This window comes from Pelophylax lessonae (genome assembly GCF_965119305.1).
Source record: "Pelophylax lessonae genome assembly, chromosome: 9".
Classification (NCBI taxonomy): Eukaryota; Metazoa; Chordata; class Amphibia; order Anura; family Ranidae; genus Pelophylax; species Pelophylax lessonae.
Genome location: NC_138776.1, coordinates 65,489,391 through 65,508,601, shown reverse-complemented (window position 1 = coordinate 65,508,601; position 19,211 = coordinate 65,489,391). Strand labels below are relative to the sequence as shown.

At 40.6% G+C, this 19,211-nt stretch overlaps 1 protein-coding gene across 1 annotated transcript in view; it reads right to left on the bottom strand.

Moving 5' to 3' along the window:
- DOCK1 (dedicator of cytokinesis 1) overlaps positions 1-19,211 on the bottom strand; it is a 696,032-nt gene that overhangs the window by 241,947 nt on the left and 434,874 nt on the right. The window contains exon 29 of the mRNA XM_082266717.1: positions 18,403-18,497. Within this exon, the coding sequence (XP_082122843.1) occupies positions 18,403-18,497 (95 nt within the window). The remainder of the gene's footprint in view (positions 1-18,402; positions 18,498-19,211) is intronic.

Sequence of the window (19,211 nt, the reverse complement as noted above, 5' to 3'; positions counted from 1 at the left end):
GAGTTCTTTGCCATGAGGTGCCATGTTGAACTTCCAGTGACCAGTATGAGATAGTGAGAGCGATAACACCAAATTTAACACACCTGCTCCCCATTTACATCTGACACTAACGAGTCACATGACACCGGGGGAGGGAAAAAAAGCTAATTGGGCCCAATTTGGACATTTTCACTTAGAGGTGTACTCACTTTTGTTGCCAGCGGTTTAGTCATTAATGGCTGTGTGTTGAGTTATTTTGAGGGGACAGCAAATGTATGCGGTTATACAAGCTATACACTCACTACTTGAACAATATAGGCTGTTTGGGACTTTAAATGAGACACCAGCAGGTAATGCTTAGCATCTCCATCCCTGTATCAGAAAAACTGAAAATTTAAAGGATTAAAAGAGGTGCATGGAAACCAGCCAGCCCCTAGTCTGATGTACTCACACACCAGTCTGCCAACCAACCAAGTGGACCTTGATTGGTTTTAGTAGACCTTGATACAGGGATAGAGGCGGATGGAGATTAAAGTCCCAAAAAGCCTATATTGTTCATGTAATTAGGGATGGAGGCACTGTACTTTACAGGCTGGTGCCTCATTTAAAGTCCCCATCGTGCAATTTTCGTGCGTTTTTGGTGGATGCAGTCTATTTTAACCTCAGTTTTTTTCATATACAGGGATGGAGACCAAAAGCATGACCCGATTGTGTCTCATTTAAACTCCTAAATAGTTTATGAAATCAGGGATGGAGGCGCTTTGCTTTACAGGCTAGTGCCTCATGTAAAGTCCCATTCTGTGTTTACACTGCATCTACCAAGGAATGGAGGTGTATGCTTCTAAGCTAGTCCATTTCAGTTTGCAACTTTGCTATAACACAGCTAATTGGAGCTATGATATACAATGCCTTACGAAAGTATTCGGCTCCCTTGAACTTTGCAACCTTTTGCCACATTTCAGGCTTGAAACAAAGATACAAAACTGTAATTTTTTGTGAAGAATCAACAAGTGGGACACAATCATGAAGTGGAACGAAATTTATTGGATATTTCAAACTCTGTTAACAAATAAAAAACTGAAAAATTGGGCGTGCAAAATTATTCAGCCCCTTTACTTTCAGTTCAGCAAACTCTCTCCAGAAGTTCAGTGAGGATCTTTGAATGATCCAATGTTGACCTAAATGACTAATGATGATAAATAGAATCCACCTGTGTGTAATCAAGTCTCCGTATAAATGCACCTGCACTGTGATAGTCTCAGAGGTCCGTTTAAAGCGCAGAGAGCATCATGAAGAACAAGGAACACACCAGGCAGGTCCGAGATACTGTTGTGAAGTTTAAAGCTGGATTTGGATACAAAAAGATTTGCCAAGCCTTAAACATCCCAAGGAGCACTGTGCAAGCGATAATATTGAAATTGAAGGAGTATCAGACCACTGCAAATCAACGAAGACCTGGCCGTCCCTCTAAACTTTCAGCTCATACAAGGAGAAGACTGATAAGAGATGCAGCCAAGAGGCCCATGATCACTCTGGATGAACTGCAGAGATCTACAGCTGAGGTGGGAGACTCTGTCCATAGGACAACAATTAGCCGTATAATGCACAAATCTGGCCTTTATGTTAGAGTCAAAAAGCCATTTCTTAAAGATATCCATAAAAAGTGTCGTTTAAAGTTTGCCACAAGCCACCTGGGAGACACACCAAACATGTGGAAGAAGGTGCTCTGGTCAGATGAAACCAAAATTGAACTTTTTGGCAACAATGCAAAACGTTATGTTTGGTGTAAAAGCAACACAGCTCATCACCCTGAACACACCATCCCCACTGTCAAACATGGTGGTGGCAGCATCATGGTTTGGGCCTGCTTTTCTTCAGCAGGGACAGGGAAGATGGTTAAAATTGATGAGAAGATGGATGGAGCCAAATACAGGACCATTCTGGAAGAAAACCTGATGGAGTCTGCAAAAGACCTGAGACTGGGACGGAGATTTGTCTTCCAACAAGACAATGATCCAAAACAAAGCAAAATCTACAATGGAATGGTTCACAAATAAACATATCCAGGTGTTAGAATGGCCAAGTCAAAGTTCAGACCTGAATCCAATTGAGAATCTGTGGAAAGAACTGAAAACTGCTGTTGCTCCATCCAACCTCACTGAGCTCGAGCTGTTTTGCAAGGCGGAATGGGCAAAAATTTCAGTCTCTCGATGTGCAAAACAGAGAGACATACCCCAATCGACTTACAGCTGTAATCGCAGCAAAAGGTGGCGCTACAAAGTATTTAAAACTTATTTAAAACTTAAGGGGGCTGAATAATTTTGCACGCCCAATTTTTCTGTTTTTTATTTGTTAAAAAAGTTTGAAAGATCCAATACATTTCGTTCCACTTCATGATTGTGTCCCACTTGTTGATTCTTCACAAAAAATTACAGTTTTATATCTTTATGTTTGAAGCCTGAAATGTGGCAAAAGGTTGAAAAGTTCAAGGGGGCCGAATACTTTCGCAAGGCACTGTATTTAGACCAGTCATTGATGGGAGCAGGTTGGGGGAGGATTGGGCCACTCCAGTCCCACCTGTCTCCCATCCATCCATTAGCAACCATGTGCTTCCATTGTGGAGACACTCAAGTTTGTTAGTGTTAGGACTGCAAGTAACACAGGGTGCCGTGGAGAGGCCGTGCAGCTAACACATGCGTTTGCAAATGCGTGTCAACTAAACCCCTGTTTTTTATCCATATATTGTGAGACAGGTCTACTTGGTTGGTTGGCAGACTGGTGGGTGAGTACATCAGACTAGGGGCTGGCTGATTTCCATGCACCTCTTTTAATCCTTTCAATTTTCAGTTTTTTATACACTCACTACTTTACATTGAAGCAAAGTATAATTTCTTCAGTGTTGTCACTTGAAAAGATAGAATAAAATATTTACAAAAATGTGAGAGGTGTACTCACCTTTGTGAAAACTGTATATATATATATATATATATATATATATATATATATATATATATATATATATATATATATATATATATATATATAGATATATATATATATATAGATATATATATATAGATATAGATATAGATATATATATATATAGATATATATATATATATTATATATAGCTGCAAGAAAAAGTATGTGAACCCTTTGGAATGATATGGATTTCTGCACAGATTGGTCATAAAATGTGATCTGATCATCATCTAAGTCACAATAATAGACAATCACAGTCTGCTTAAACTAATAACACACAAAGAATTAAATGTTGCCATGTTTTTATTGAACACACCATGTAAACATTCACAGTGCGGTGGAAAAAGTATGTGAACCCCTAGACTAATGACATCTCCAAGAGCTAATTGGAGTGAGATGTCAGCCAACTGGAGTCCAATCAATGAGATGAGATTGGAGGTGTTGGTTACAGCTGCCCTGCCCCATAAAAAAAAAACATACACCAGTTCTGGGTTTGCTTTTCACAAGAAGGATTGCCTGATGTGAATGATGCCTCGCACAAAAGAGCTCTCAGAAGACCTACGATTAATAATTGTTGACTTGCATAAAGCTCGAAAGGGTTATAAAAGTATCTCCAAAAGCCTTGTTGTTCATCAGTCCACAGTAAGACAAATTGTCTATAAATGGAGAAAGTTCAGCACTGCTGCTACTCTCCCTAGGAGTGGCCACCCTGTACAAATGACTGCAAGAGCACAGTGCAGACTGCTCAATGAGGTGAAGAAGAATCCTAGAGTGTCAGCTAAAGACTTACAATAGTCACTGGCAAATGCTAACATCCCTGTTAGCGAATCTACAATAGGTAAAACTCTAAACAAGAATGGATTTCATGAGAGGATACCACAGAGGAAGCCACTGCTGTCCAAACAAAACATTGCTGCACATTTACAGTTTGCATAAGAGCACCTGGATGTTCCACAGCAGTACTGGTAAAATATTCTGTGGACAGATGAAACCAAAGTTGAGTTGTTTGGAAGAAACACACAACACTATGTGTGGCGAAAAAGAGGCACAGCACACCAACATCAAAACCTCATCCCAACTGTGAAGTATGGTGGTGGGGGCATCATGGTTTGGGGCTGCTTTGCTGCATCAGGGCCTGGACGGATTACTAACATCGAAGGAAAAATGAATTCCCAAGTTTATCAAGACATTTTGTAGGAGAACTTAAGGCCATCTGTCTACCAGCTGAAGCTCAACAGAAGATGGGTGTTGCAACAGGACAATGACCCAAAGCATATAAGTAAATCAAAAACAGAATGGCTTAAACAGAAGAAAATACGCCTTCTGAAGTGGCCCAGTCAGATTCCTGACCTCAACCTGATTGAGATGCTGTGGCATGACCTCAAGAAAGGCATTCACACCAGACATCCCAAGAATATTGCTGAACTGAAACAGTTCTGTGAAGAGGAATGGTTAAGAATTACTCCTGACCGTTGTGCATGTCTGATCTGCAACTACAGGAAATGTTTGGTTGAAGTTATTGCTGCCATAGGAGGTTCAACCAGTTATTAAATCCAAGGGTTCACATACTTTTTCCACCTGCACTGTGAATGTTTACATGGTGTGTTCAATAAAAACATGGCAACAATTCATTCTTTGTGTGTTATTAGTTTAAGCATACTGTGATTGTCTATTGTTGTGACTTAGATGATGATCAGATCACATTTTAGGACCAATTTGTGCAGAAATCCATATCATTCCAAATGTTCACATACTTTTTCTTGCAGCTGTGTGTATATATATATATATATATATATATATATATATATATACATATACACACACATACACAAACACACACACACAATATATAAAAAAACATTACTAGGGTGTATAACTTCATTTACACCTTAACGCAAGTTAACCTGACCAAGTCCCCACAGCAGGCTCTTTTGGGCCAGATGGTGGACACGGCCAGGAAGGCACAGAGGAGGCTTATAACTTATTTTTACCACAGCAAAATTACAATTGCTAGATCCTGGAGGTCTCCTGTCCTACAGTTTGAGCAGCTTAGGCACAAATTGTTCTGGATCATGGTGAATGAACGGCTGTCGGCTCAACTAGATGACAAAATGCACAAGTTTGATAGAATATGGGAACCGTATCTCACCGGGAACATTTGAGGGCCGTACACGGGTCCGGGAACGGGGTGCGGGGTTGGGTCCATTCTTTCGTTCTATCACTTCTCTTTGCTTCTCCCTTTCCGTTTTCTTTTCTCTCTACCTCTTACTCTTGTCTTCTTGATGAATGCCTTTTTAAGGTTTACTCAGTGGTTGCACACTGCTACACACAAATTTGTACTGGTTCAGCACGGCCTGGTCATAGCATAGCAGGCCGCGCGGTTGATTTGAGGATGGCCTCAGGTGCTCGCTTCCAGAGCTGTAGTATACTGTGGACCATGGCTACAGAATCACCTTTCCACTAGCACCTTGGGGTACCTCGCATATACCATTTTTCTTATTTTAATGCAGTATGAGCCTTTGTTGTATTTCTTCTGCTTGCCCCTTTGGGGATATTATAGCCCACTGCTGTGATTGTTTTACCACTGAACGATGTTTCATATTGTTGTTTCTTATGTTTATACTTTGAAAATTTTCAATAAAAACCATTGAAAATAAAAAACATTACATGCATTTATGCAACAGTCACAATTTACACAGTGCTTCACTTAATGTATATGCACATCAGTACCATCAAGGAGCTTGCAATCTAAGATGCTTGTTTCACATGCAAACACTAGAGCCATGCTAGGAACACAGAGTACTCGGAGGAAATCAACATAAGCACAGGAAGAACATGCAAACTCAATGCAACCCAGTACCGCAATGTAGAAGTGCTATCCACTGATCTACTGTGGATAATAAAGGCGTCAAATGCTGAAAAACTGGAAGTGAATTGACAAACACAAAAATCAATAACATCAATAATCTTTTTTAAACAAGAAAAACTATATTCACAGAAAAGCACATGGATTAGAATTATTGCAACAATGCATAAAAAAAAAATATTATACTCGCAGAAACATGGGCATTAGCGCTATATGTAGGAAATTGCATTAGAGGACTATAAAGGAAGATGAATGAAAATACAGAAGTTCATGGGCGGGGAATCCTTCTCTATATCCATATACAAAAGTCTGTATGGGGAAAGTCTCTGTGCAAAAAACTACTTTCTTGCACATTTTAAAAACCTAACAGGGAAACCTGCTATCAACCCAGTCCCAAGAAGCTGAGCATAAAATCTCACCAGTGGAGTTACAAAAAGACTTGCTGACATCTGTGAAAAATGTTGTTGATGTACCTTTTCAGTGTTCCACTTTTTTACTTTTCCTCAATGACACTTCAGTATAAATCTGCATGAAAAACGTGTGTTTGTGTACAGTTTTACAGAGCCTTTTACTGTGAATAAGAATGAAATGTTTGCATTTTGTCATCATCAATCAGGAAAGCTAAAGTAGCGTGTAGACGCCATCCCCAAAGGATGGAAGTAGGTTAACATGCAGGAGACGCAATTGATGATTTGAGAGGAACTAAAAAGGGAAAATTGATTTTTTTTCTCCGTTCTTGGAAAACATCTTAAGATTTTGTTACAATTGTACATTGTGCATTAGAAAAAAAAATGTGTATTCAGTATTCCCTGTGAGAAGGCAACACTGAAATGAAAGCAGAAAAGATTAACGAAGTAAATTAATTGTATGCGAGTGTTCGGTAGTTCACTTAAAAATAAACCTTACATTTATTGTACAATATATTCTCTCCTATAGTTTACAGTCTATGTATTTTCTATGTCTGGAGACCTGCACATATTCTATATTAATTACCATTATTTGTAAGAAATAAATAGAGCTAGCCATCTATATGTATATAAAAATCTGTCGTAAGGTCATGCAGTTCTATGGACCCTTTGGGAATTATTTACTAAAATTGGGCAGTGCAAAATCTAGTGCAGCTCTGTATAAAAACCAATCAGCTTCCAGGTTTTATAATCAAGGCTTAAATAAACAATCTGAAGTACCAAAGTGCTTAGTTTAAAAGTAAATTAGAATTGGTTTGGGCTATTGATGTTATTTGCTTAGGGTTGGTTCACACTTCCGGGTTCCTCCACACACAGTGATATTTGGCAGCCTGCTGCAAATTGCACCACACGCACAAAAAAGTAGTGTAAGCGCTACACTTGAAAGACATGCCACACCAAATCGCATTGTACTGCAGTACCACGAGTTCTGCATTTAGGGTGTCATTAAAAATGTATTTGCACCCACAGTAGAACCCAAAGGCAGGGTGTTATAAACACAGTTTGGGAAATGCATATTGTATTCAATAATAAATCTCCAACAAGTACTTTTTAATCTGAACTCCAGGGCAACAGCAGTATACTGAGGAAGAGTGGTTTTACCTGTCAAAGAATTTTTATCTCTGTCCATCTAATTCTAAGGTTTCCAAAGCTCTGTTACACAGCAAGGTTCCATTAAAGGATGAGTTTAACCATATTCAGGGTGATGAATGCACTGACCCCCCACGCACCTCCCCCCGATCCCCGTGTGTAGGCTTCTGTGAGTGGAAAACGACAAGGTCAAGCAGCCTTTGCGGCTGTCAGCTTGTAGTTTTCAATGAACTACCATGGCGCTGTGAGCACTGTGGTAGTTGAGTCTTCCTTTCAGTATGTATCGGCTTTCTCGTACGACGAAGCCGCTAAACTGACAGATCTGCAGGAGACCTGCATGGCATCAGCGATCTGCTGGTCGCTGGTGCAAAGCTTTACAGTCTCCCAAAACAAAAATAATAAATGCGCATTTTTTCTTTTACCTGCAAAAAATTTTCATTTATTCTTTTTTTTTTTTTACAAACGGTGAAGGAGACCTGATTTATCCCTGTTGCCATTCAGTAGCACTTCTTATTCCACCCCCACTGTGACTGGTCAATAAAAGGAGAGGTAGCAGACCGGTGACCTCATCTTGATTTCGCTCTGCTCCGTGCACTGCGGCTTCTCCCTTTCCAGTCTAAGCTCTGCCGTATGGGGACTGCAGGAGGCTGATACCATATAAAATTCAGGTCCTTACATTGTTAAAGTGGTTGGAAACCTCAGGCATGGAATCTAAACAAAGCACATATTTCTACAGGGCTTTTCTTGTCTCTCTGCTGTCTATAGTTGTTCGCCTGTTATCAACATGAGCCACTTCTGACAAGTTTTCCTAACACCAAGAGAAAAAATGTGATGGGGAAAGATCTCCAGCACACAGCTTGTGATTGACAGCCTCAGCTCTGTTCCTGTGTGTGAAGGGGGTGTGTCCTTTCCCTCCAATCAGCTCTACAGTGTGTAACTGCAGCTCCCCACCCCCTGCTTTGAAAGTCCGTGAAAAATCTTTTTCATCTCTGAAGGTACATGACAAATGGCTGAAAAAAGGTTATCTAGAAGGATTTGTTTCATCTCTGTGTATTACCTGAGGCTAGTCACTTCATAGGGTATATGTACGGGTTTACAAACCACTATAAATATTTAAATGTATTTATTACAAATGCAAACAGTGTGTGTACCCAAATTGGACTAAGAATCATTTTCTTGCAGTTGCTGTACAACCGAGCTTAAACTGGGAATAAAAAAAGCACCACCACTCACAGCGATGGAGCATGCAAACCTGAAAGACCGGTGACAGCGTGGCACTGGAGGGCTTCTTTCTATGGCAAGTCTTGCATAATGTGCTAGTATGCAATGCATACTAGCACATTATGACATTGCCTTGCAGGGTATTTTTTATTCTTTTTTTTCCCTATCATTCGGTTTACTACCGCTTTAAAGTGTTGTATTACTCATCAGGAGGAAATTCTAGCAATCTGGCTGTTAGACTTGCTCCCCAACCGCCACCCCAGTATCAACCTAAGCTAAAATTCCACTAATGGAGATCTGTTTCAATATAACAAATTTTTTTCTTTTTATCATTGCAGCTCCCACTTAATAAGCCCCACTTTTAACACTGACACATCTGCAGTTAGCTCTCAGGCTCCATAATCAGCACTGCTTGAAGAAAGTTGCTTTGTTGTAGGTCTCATAAATCACCGGTGTCGTCAAGGCTTGGAAAATATGCTTTTCTTCAAAAAACTATTGTTGTTAATGATGTATGACAACAAACATTGCATCAATATTCATTATCATGACTCTGCAAGGCTGGAAACAAGCAACATATGACTATAGCAATTTGTTTTCCACACCAGTTATTTGGAATTTGCAAGCTTAATATGTGTGGGGCATAGCTGCAGAGTTACATTTCCTAATGCTAAAGGAGCAGGGAGTCTAAGTGGCAATTCTGTTTATATGAAGAACGGAAGCATTCAAACACAGCGACAAGTTTTAGACCATTATCAGAACTGAAACTATTGGAAATAAAAGTTCTGATCCTGGGGGGAGATATTTAGTGCCATAAATAAGACGTCCTGCTACTGGAAACATTGACTCTACGATAGCCGACTATTCCTTCTGAAAACATTACAAAACCAGGTTAGTATGCTGATTGCCTTTAAAACTTTTACTGACCCTGACATAAAAAAAGATTTTATTTTCTAAATGCTTGCCCCAGTTTTGGACTCAGAATTGAAACTATTACTGTACCAGGTAATTAGAATATACAAAAGGAGGCCACCCATAGCAGGTCACGTCTCTCCTGAAAGGTGTACTTGCAAGGTCACTTCATAGCCTCACCTGGCTGACAAGAGCTTCAATAGTGAGGATAGTAATATGGAGGCTAACACAGCCAAATAGTTTTTAATGCTGAAGTTTAGATTACACATGTATTTTATTTAAAGTGGAACTTTACTCATAAGAACTTGATAAAAAAGATTGTTTAGCAAGGAACATACATTACACATTAATAATCATGCTACCAAATTAGTGTGTGCTGAATAATTGCCTCCAGCATTGCTCCAGTTTCTTCTTGCTGTAGGCTGCCATTTTGCTGAAGCCCAAAGCCCCTGAGAAGCAGTAAATTTTTAGCCTGTCAGCAGAATGGCCTTTAGTGGCTCAGATTTTTGCCACAATGCCAAAAAGAAAGTGTAACTGAGCATGTGCAGAAAACCATGAGACAGTGTACTACTGGATTTTAAACAGTATAGGCACTTATGTTTAAGGTTTTAAATAGCTATATCTGCAAAAGGAACCAGCCTGAAGTGATCTAGCAGGATATAGTTTTATGGCTGAAGTTCCATTTTAACCTACAGCTGCAATCAAATCAATTACCTATATTAAAAGAATGTCCCATGTTCCGGCGCTGTAGCAGTTAGTTTTGGTCTAACATTGGAAATATTTTCAGAAGCTTCTGACAATAGTCCATTTATTGATTTCACTGAATGTAATATGGTCTTTGAGTGATGGATTCAGTTTGTCATCCACCCTTCCTCTAATCACAGTTACATTTGATGAAATCAATGAATTGACTTTTGTAAGTGGAGAAGAGGGGAGGAGAGGGTGGGCTAGTATTGGGAGCTCCTGAAATGCACTGAACCTATTAACACCTGCAGTGCTGGTATTTCAGAACTGTGAAGAGGACTGGATATCTTGGGACAGAAGAACTCCAAGAATAATCATCCTACAGGACATGGAGCAGTCTTCATTACAGGTAAGCTACTGTATGTTACTGCAGCAGCAGGGAAAAAAATAAATAAAAAGTAACTAAACTTCAGCTTCAGATCAAAGTTGACAGTTGTATCAGATATGAATAAAACTAAGATCTTTAGCATCCCCAGTAGTAATCCAGATATAGCATAGCATAACAGACATTAGCGGTAACATATGACTTTTGTAAAAATCTAAGGCCCCTTTCACACATGTGGACCCAGATCAGATCCGCCTGTCAGTTTTTCAGGTGGATCTAAACGGATGCCCCATGCATCTCTATAGGGGAACGGGTGTCAGCGGAGACATGTCCACTGACATCCCATCCTGTCCGTCAAATCCGGACGGATGGAAACCCTATTTTCCATCCGTCTGGTGGATCGGATCGGATGAGAACGGACAGGCGGTCTGTTCTCATCCGATCCCCCCATAGTGGACAGCAGGGATCTGACAGCTCTGTCTCTGCACACAGTGCGATTGATCCCCTGCTGAGCAGAAAACGGAACGGACAGGTGTGAAAGGGGCCTTAGTGTTATCCTAAATTAGCTGTAAAAGTGGAATTACACTTTAAAGTGCTTCTAAATCCAAGACATGGTTTACCTCAAAGTGATATTAAAGCCTAGTGTTTTTTTTTTTATAACATATTATATACTTACCTGCTCTGTGCAGTGGTTTTGCACACAGCAGAGCCTGGTCCTCCTCTTCTCGGGTCCCTCGCCAGTGCTCCTGGCTTCTCCCTCCTGCTGGGTGCCACCACAGCAAGCAGCTTGCTGTGGGGGCACCCAAGCAATCGTGCTCCTGACCCACGGCTGTGTGTCCATTCACACATGGAGCTGCAGCTCAGTCCTGTCCCTCAGTTTCCTTATTGGCTCACTGATTTATTGACAGCAGTGGGAGCCAATGGCTACCGCTGCTGCCAAAAGCCAATCAGGAGTGTGAGTTCCCAGAGAGGCTCTCGTGGACATCGCTGTATCGAGAGGGGGCTCAGGTAAGTATTAGGGGGGCTGCTGCACAAAGGTTCTTTACCTGTATGCAATATCGCCCCCCCCCCAAATACTTACCGGAGTCCTCACTCAATTTAGTGCTGTGCCCATCTGTAGAGGCTCTCTCCCTGCATTTACAGGACAAAGAAACAACAGTGGGAGCCATTGGCTGCTGCTGCTGCTGTCAAATCCTGTGAGCTAAGAGTAGGAGGGCAGAGGTGATCCACGTTGTGTACGTCTACAGATGCACACAGTCAAGCTTGGGAGCGAGCCTGCACATCTTCCCCCATAGCAAGCAGCATGCTATTGTGGCAGACACAGAAGAGGAGGAGCAAAGATCCCCAGTGGGGGACCACAGAAAAGAAGTTCAGGGCAGCTCTGAGCAAGTCCATTTTACAAATTAGGTAAATATAATGTTTTACAAAAAATCACTGGATATACTGTAAAAAATTGGTTTTGTGTAAAGTAGGGCTTCTACTACATAGTTGTGGCAGATAAAAATGAGATTAAACAGATATCACACATTCTGATTGCAAGGTGTATGGTCAACTTTCCTTCTAGAAGGTACAGAACTCGCACAGGGATTAGACTTTGTGTCTGTCAGTCACCAGGGCGGCGGGGAATGTAAGGAAGGTAACTATCAGTGGGTGGGAAAGCCATTTGGGGAATGGGAAAAATGACAGGTTCTCTTTACATCCACCACCCACAAAAAAAAAAAAAAAAAGTTTGTCAACTTTTGTTTGCTTTACTAAACAAAACATGAGTTATGGGTGCTAATCGTGAGTTTCTTCACTTTGCATGTCACCCTTTAAGGCCTTACAGAACAAGACTGCGCACCCTGTCCTTTACAAGTAGTTTCAAAACAAGAAGTAAATGATATACAAGGCAGCATATTGGTCATCTGTCACAGGATACAATTGCTACACTTGCAGAGTTCTAACCCATGTCCTAAAGAGCGGTTCAATTAAGGTCTTGGCAAGGTATCTGGAATTTAATTGGGAAGTAATATAAATAAAACATTATGTGAAGGGGGGTGAATCTATATGGTTGCTTGCATAGCTTGCAAAAACAAAAAATCTGTGCAGTTTCTAAAATTAACATAATAAAATATGATATCTTGTTAGCAAATCTGCTTACTAACGTATTATCCTTAAAAATGCATCCTGTATTTTTTAAGCTAAAATAATATCACTTAGATACACTTGGGCAAAAAAGGGAGAACTAGTAATATGTAATATTTCTGGATTCTGAAAAGCTGCCAAAAATCTCACTGCCAGTGCTTGCATTTTCACAGTACATATAAAACAGCATAATAGAGACCAAATAAACTTCTCGTCTTTGACCCTGAACCCCCATGCACCACTCTAAGAACAAGCTACTCTGCCTAGAAGGCTTTGTGCACTTTTACAGTCCTGTTTTTTTAGGGTGTGCTTATAATATATTAAGCTGGTGATCATCACTGTGCCGCCAGCATGTTGCAGAACATCGTCTGCTCGGAGAATCTTCCTAGACCTCCTCCCCCAAACTTGTGCAGTCTGAATGCCATACCCTTCAGAGGAGAGCCTCTACACAGCTTCTTAACCTGCTAATGAGCTCTGCATTGAAGTGGTTGGCGTTCAGACAAGCCGAGATGACTGCAATTTCTACGGGAAACAATACAAATGTTACAAAGTCGTGTCAACTTAGATTTCAGACTAATCCAGATTCAGCTTTCTTCTAACCATGCAGCAGAACTACAGGATCTTGTCACATGATGTGGTGCTGTATGATTCTTCTCATACTACACCGTGAATGATGCTGCAATAAGCTCAAAGGGGGTCTGTTCCGAAGCCATTGAACACCTAGTTTGCATTTAAACATTTTATGAATGACTAATGGTGGAATCTGAAGTCCAACTTTCTGCTGGCACTGTTCTCCAACAAACCTGGATTCCAGGAGCAGGCTCCCAGAGGTGGCCACTATCAGAACTCCAAGTTGCAACTTTGAAAAGAAGAAGGGAGCCACTCCCCATATAAAAACCTCCAATCCCATTTTTTTTAGACTCTCTAAAATACAGGCAGTTCCTCCTGGTTGAACACAAAGCTCTAACACGTATCACTCATATCAAAGTTTACACATATGGATTATACAGGGAGCAGTTCCCCTCTTTGAAAAGTTGCAATCTCGAGTTATGCAAACATCAAGTCACCCAACGTCAGTACCCATACACAGCCAAATAAGTATTCCCAATGATGCAGAACCTGGGCCTGCAAGGCCTGAAGTTGACGAGTTTCAACTCCTCTCAGACCCACACAACTAGCTTCATTTTTGCTGCAAAGTAACACAAACGCTACAGCTTTATGCACAATGGTTTATTGTAAAACGCTCGTTCTCCTGACAGAAGGAAATCAATATTAAAAACTCACCTAAGCAGCAATTGGTGTTTGAGCGATTATTTCATCTGCCAGGGTTTTATTTTATTCTAGATAGTGAAATGAACAAACGCAGAACTGCTAAAAAGCGTGTGTTCACGGACACATAGGCTAACAGCTAAACAGGGAGTTTAGAGACAGGGAAAAAAAAACGCTAGATACCCCTAGGAGCAGCTATAAAAAAGTCTAGTGTACATGAAGACCACAAGTTCTTCAAATGTGAACAAGTCTTTCCACTGCCCAGATTATCCACTGTGGGCTGCTTTGCTAATCATTCAGGGTGCCTCAAAACTGCATCCCAAATGCCAGTTTCCAATGCCAGTGTGAACAGGGCCTTAATAGTCTCCTAAAAGTTTAGTCTGGGGCTCCTATTTTTTCATGTACCTCTAGGATTTCAAACTAAGTTTAATCTGGAAATTTCTTGGTTTACAAACCTAAGGAAGAATGTCATACTCCTCCTTCTGCACTCTTCATGATGTAAATTGGCTTGAAAATTCAGCAATATGGATACATTTGATACAACCTTGGAACAGAAGCCAGGATATAATCTGTACCAATAAGTCCATGCAAGCACAGGGAAAGCATGTAGACTCCATGCAGGTAGTATCGTTGTTGGGGCTAAAATCGATAACCTTAGTGCTGCAAGGCTCATTATGAAATACTTACCTTAGAACAAAGCCCTGACACGGTCGTCTGGACAACGCTGAGGGCACCTTCATGTTCCCTCGGCTTCTCTTTCTGGTTCGGCTGCTCTGGTGCTGTGAGTGGCTGGAGCAGCGATGACGTCACTCCCACGCATGCGCGCAGGAGTTTCACTTTCCGGCAAGGAGCTAGCTAGCTGACGTCAGCGGCTGCATGCAGGTTGAATATCTCCAAAACTGTGCAGGTTTAGGAGATATTAATTGTACCTACAGGTAAGCCTTATTATAGGCTTACCTGTAGGTAAAAGTCAAATAGCGGCGTATACTACCGCTTTAAGTGTAATCTATGAAAGCCCTGGCTGTCTGTGCCCTATTCATCAGCAAGCTACTGTAAATGTATTCTCTTATAAATCTCCAAGGTATTGTAAGTAAAAGTAATACCAGTAGATGTATAATCTTCTCAAGGCGCTGGTTGTGCGGGAATCCTGTACCGGTATACTGTACCGCAGCTTCGGCTATGTAGTATAATGCGCTAAGCCAATCACGGTGAGCGATGTATTCTATTATTGAATGCAAAGCCTGCTCGGATTGGCGGAGTCAGAGAGGCGGGATTAGGTTACTCTCTGACTCTGCCAATCCGAGCAGGCTTTGCATTCAATAATAGAATACATCGCTCACTGTGATTGGCTCAACACAGTATACTGTATGTAGCCGAAGCTATGGTACATACGGTATACCGGTACAGGATTCCCACACAGCCAGCGCCTTGAGAGATTATACATCTACCAGTAATACTTACTTACAATACTTTGGCGACTTATAAGAGAATACATTTATGGTACTTACAGTACCTTGAAGATGAATAGGGCACAGACAGCCAGCGCTTTCATATATTACACTTATTTAATTACCTTTGGGACTTTTATGCTCGGCGTATATGGTGTTGTCTTGCTTTGTTTTGGAAGGGGGGTAGTCTTATAGGGCGAGTATAGCCCAAAACCTAAGTTTTAACATGAAAAGTAGGGGGTTGTCTTATACACCCAGTCGTCTTATACGCTGGAAAATGCGTTTTTTTTTAAGTTCTTCTTTTTTAATATTCAAAGAAAACATCCTTCTATCCATGTCTCCATGCAATAATTTGTTGAGAAGTCACTGTGAAAAACACAGTGGCGGTTCTTCACTGTAAGAGCAGTAAGGATGTGGAATTCTCTTCCGCAAACAGTTGTATCAGCAGGGAGCATTGATAGTTTCAAAAAACTATTAGATGGGCACCTTAAAGACCACAACATACAGGGGTATACAATGTGTGGTTAACAGTAGACACACACACACACACCATAGGTTGAACTGGATGGACTGATGTCTTTTTTTCAACCTCACTAACTATGTAACCCCCCTTAACATTTCTAGTAATGGACATTTTGAGTAAGGGCTGATGATTTATGTAACATCTACTCAATGGAATTCATCTGCCCTGAGCTCGGGCATACAGACAGGAGGGCGAGCTTAGCTGAGAAAATCCCTCCTCCCCTCCTGAAGACTCCTGGGATGTAGGACATCATTTGCCTATGCCTGGAAACCAGTAAGTTACTGAAGGAATGTAAAAAAACACAAAACAAAACGATAAGTTATGGTACTTCCCTATTTACTAACGCTAGACGCAAAGGGTTAAAAATAATCAGTGTTGAATGAGGGAGTGAAATTCCACTTTAAATTTCATCTTACAACGCCCAAATTTAATGAAAACCAGGCAATATTCAGGGACAATTACACTGTGGAATAGCAAATAGGATAAAGGCAACCAGGCTGACACAGCGTCACATATAAACTGACACTTATGTGTGACAGATCCATTCAGTTTACAGTTAATATAAACAAAAGCAGATTTCTCCACTCTCTTCAACATAAATGCAATGACAGCACACCATTCAGTGCTCTCATAAAATCTTGGGCCTCTACTTAATGATAAGTACGGCTGTATCAGAAAACATCAGCGGCAAGTCTGCCCGGCTAAAAAGCTGCAGTGCATCCGTTTTTCAAATAGGTAACCACACTGAAGATGTATTATTATTAAAGCTTAGAATTAAATATTCAGTATCAAGTAAAAGTTGGCTTTATAGTGGCTGATAAAACATTCTGGCTTCAGGGAAGTCTATTTAGAGTGAATGCCTTGCTTTTGTCTTTTCAGATGCCAATACACCAAAGATCTAAGCATCACCTAAATAACCTGTGTGCATTTTTTTTTTTTTAGATAAACACATGACTGTAAACAGCCTAAAGAGGAAGTACAACGCCCTCTGTAACTTGTACCTATAGGTAAACCAATGATAAGGCTTACCTATAGGTACTGGAAATATCTCCTAAACATGTACCGTTTAGGAAATATTTACTTTGTATGCAGCCAGTGACATCACTGGCGCATGCGCTCTGAAAGAATGACCACCTATGCATGTGCCGTTCCTTCAGAGCTCTGTGCTGTGAACAGCTGCTCCCACGTGCATGCACGGGAGTGACATCGTGGTTCCGGCCAATCAGATAGCTGGAGGACTCGAACTAGGAAGGAAGACGGGTGAACACATCAGCAGTGTCAGCGGTTAGTGGGCACCGCTGCAGGGGCTTTGTTCTATGCATACTAGCTCATTATGCCTTTGTCTTTCAGGTTTTTATTTTTATTTATTTTTTTGATAGTCGGAATATGTGATAGTACTAATAAGAAAAGAAAGAGTGAGTATAAGCCTCACAAGGGTGAAAAACACCATGTCCCGCTCCATCCATATGATATACTTGCATTACAAAAAAAGCATGTATTATTTCCCCTCTTTTTGGTTTCACACAGTCCAGGATCCTGTCCTTAGTATTGTGACATGGACTCTCCACAGATATATTGGTTGTGACGGCCTCCTGAAGAAGTGAGCATTGCTTCACGAAACATGTCGAGATATCATCCTGTTATGTTCTTATTCCCCTACATCTATTATGCAAACGATTCCCAACCAATATATATATACTTAAATTTGTATATTTCCTGTTATTATGACATACAGTATGTATTATTTTCTATGTCTGGTTTTAACCTTGATCTCGTAACAAACTTTGCACATTTATGTATTATGCACATTTGGTATTCGCTTTTTCTTGGCATTACTCTACAAAGTCCCATGGGCACATTGTTTTTCTGCAAATTACGGTATTAGGGACGGAGTTCCGCCAACATCTTTGCACTTTAGGCCCCCTTTTGTGTGATTTATGCTCATTTAAAAAACTTGATTTTTCTGTGTTTTACCTGCAATTTTTTGAGTTGGTGAGTGGATTTCTTTGAAAGTAAAAAACAAACCTATCACACAGATTTCATACATTTCCCTGCATGCTCTTAAAATATGGTTTATCTGTATCCTGTGCAGACTAACATTATGTATTTACTTGGCAGTCAGTAAAATACCTGAAACAATCCCATGATTGAACCAGTGTTTAAAACTAAAGATACAGATCTGAAATCAGACCGCGAGGAAAAAGGTTGTGAAAAACAGCTGATGGATAAAAAAACAGTTGCGTCTGTATAGTGCTTGAGGATACGAGAACAGTAAAATACCAGCTCTTGTTATTATAGAAGGGAAAGTCTTCTCATACATATCTAGACATGGAATACATGTGGGGATGCAGTTCAAGTCCACTGCAGGAAGGATTGTACAACTACACAATGTTCTTATCCCACTAAGCACTGCAAGCACATCAGCACAATATAATGCAAAGACATTCAGCACTCACTTGTTCTGCATCATATTCATTATGACCCAGTCTGAGGGATACACATTCTTCCCTATGAGGTTTTTAAACATGATGAATGTTTCCATAAGAAAATCCTGCAAATAGAGAACAGAACAAGTAACAGGTTTTATGTGTTAAAGACTTTGGTCTAATTTAGTCTCATTAGTTGTGGTGGCTGCATTAGCCTTCCTCTATCAGCCCCCCCCCCCCCCCCTTCTGGTCACCTGCTTATCCTGGGATTGTATCTATGGAAGAGCAGCGTTGTAATCTTAAGACAAAGTATTTTAGGAATACAGAACACTTCCCCTTCCATCCATAGCGTATGGGTGAGGTGTTTTGTAGCCTTGGGATACTTCCGGTTAACATTGTTGGAGGTAACGAGGCTACAGAGAATACAGAACAGCACTGGATTTCTGGCAGCATCAATGGGTATTTGATTTCTTGAATTGATAGAACAAAATGTTTCCAATTGAATATTTACCAGATCAAAGTGTGCAAATAAAAGTTCATTGCTCTCTTTTACATAAGGCTCCATTCACATGTAGGCGTTTTGGGGCGTTTTTGGGGAGTTTTTCTGCTCTAGGATCAGCTCTCACAACGCCCAACAAGACAAATCCTATTCATTTCAATGGCCCCTGTTCACATCTGAGCGTTTTGACGCTGTGAGCAAAACGCCCAACGCTCAAAAAAGTACATGAGCTTCTTTTTGGGCAGATTACAGGCGTTTTCCATTGGTCTCTATTCAATCTAAAAATGCCTGCCCAAAAAACGCCTGTAAATCGCGGTAAAAATCGCGGTAAAAAACGTGC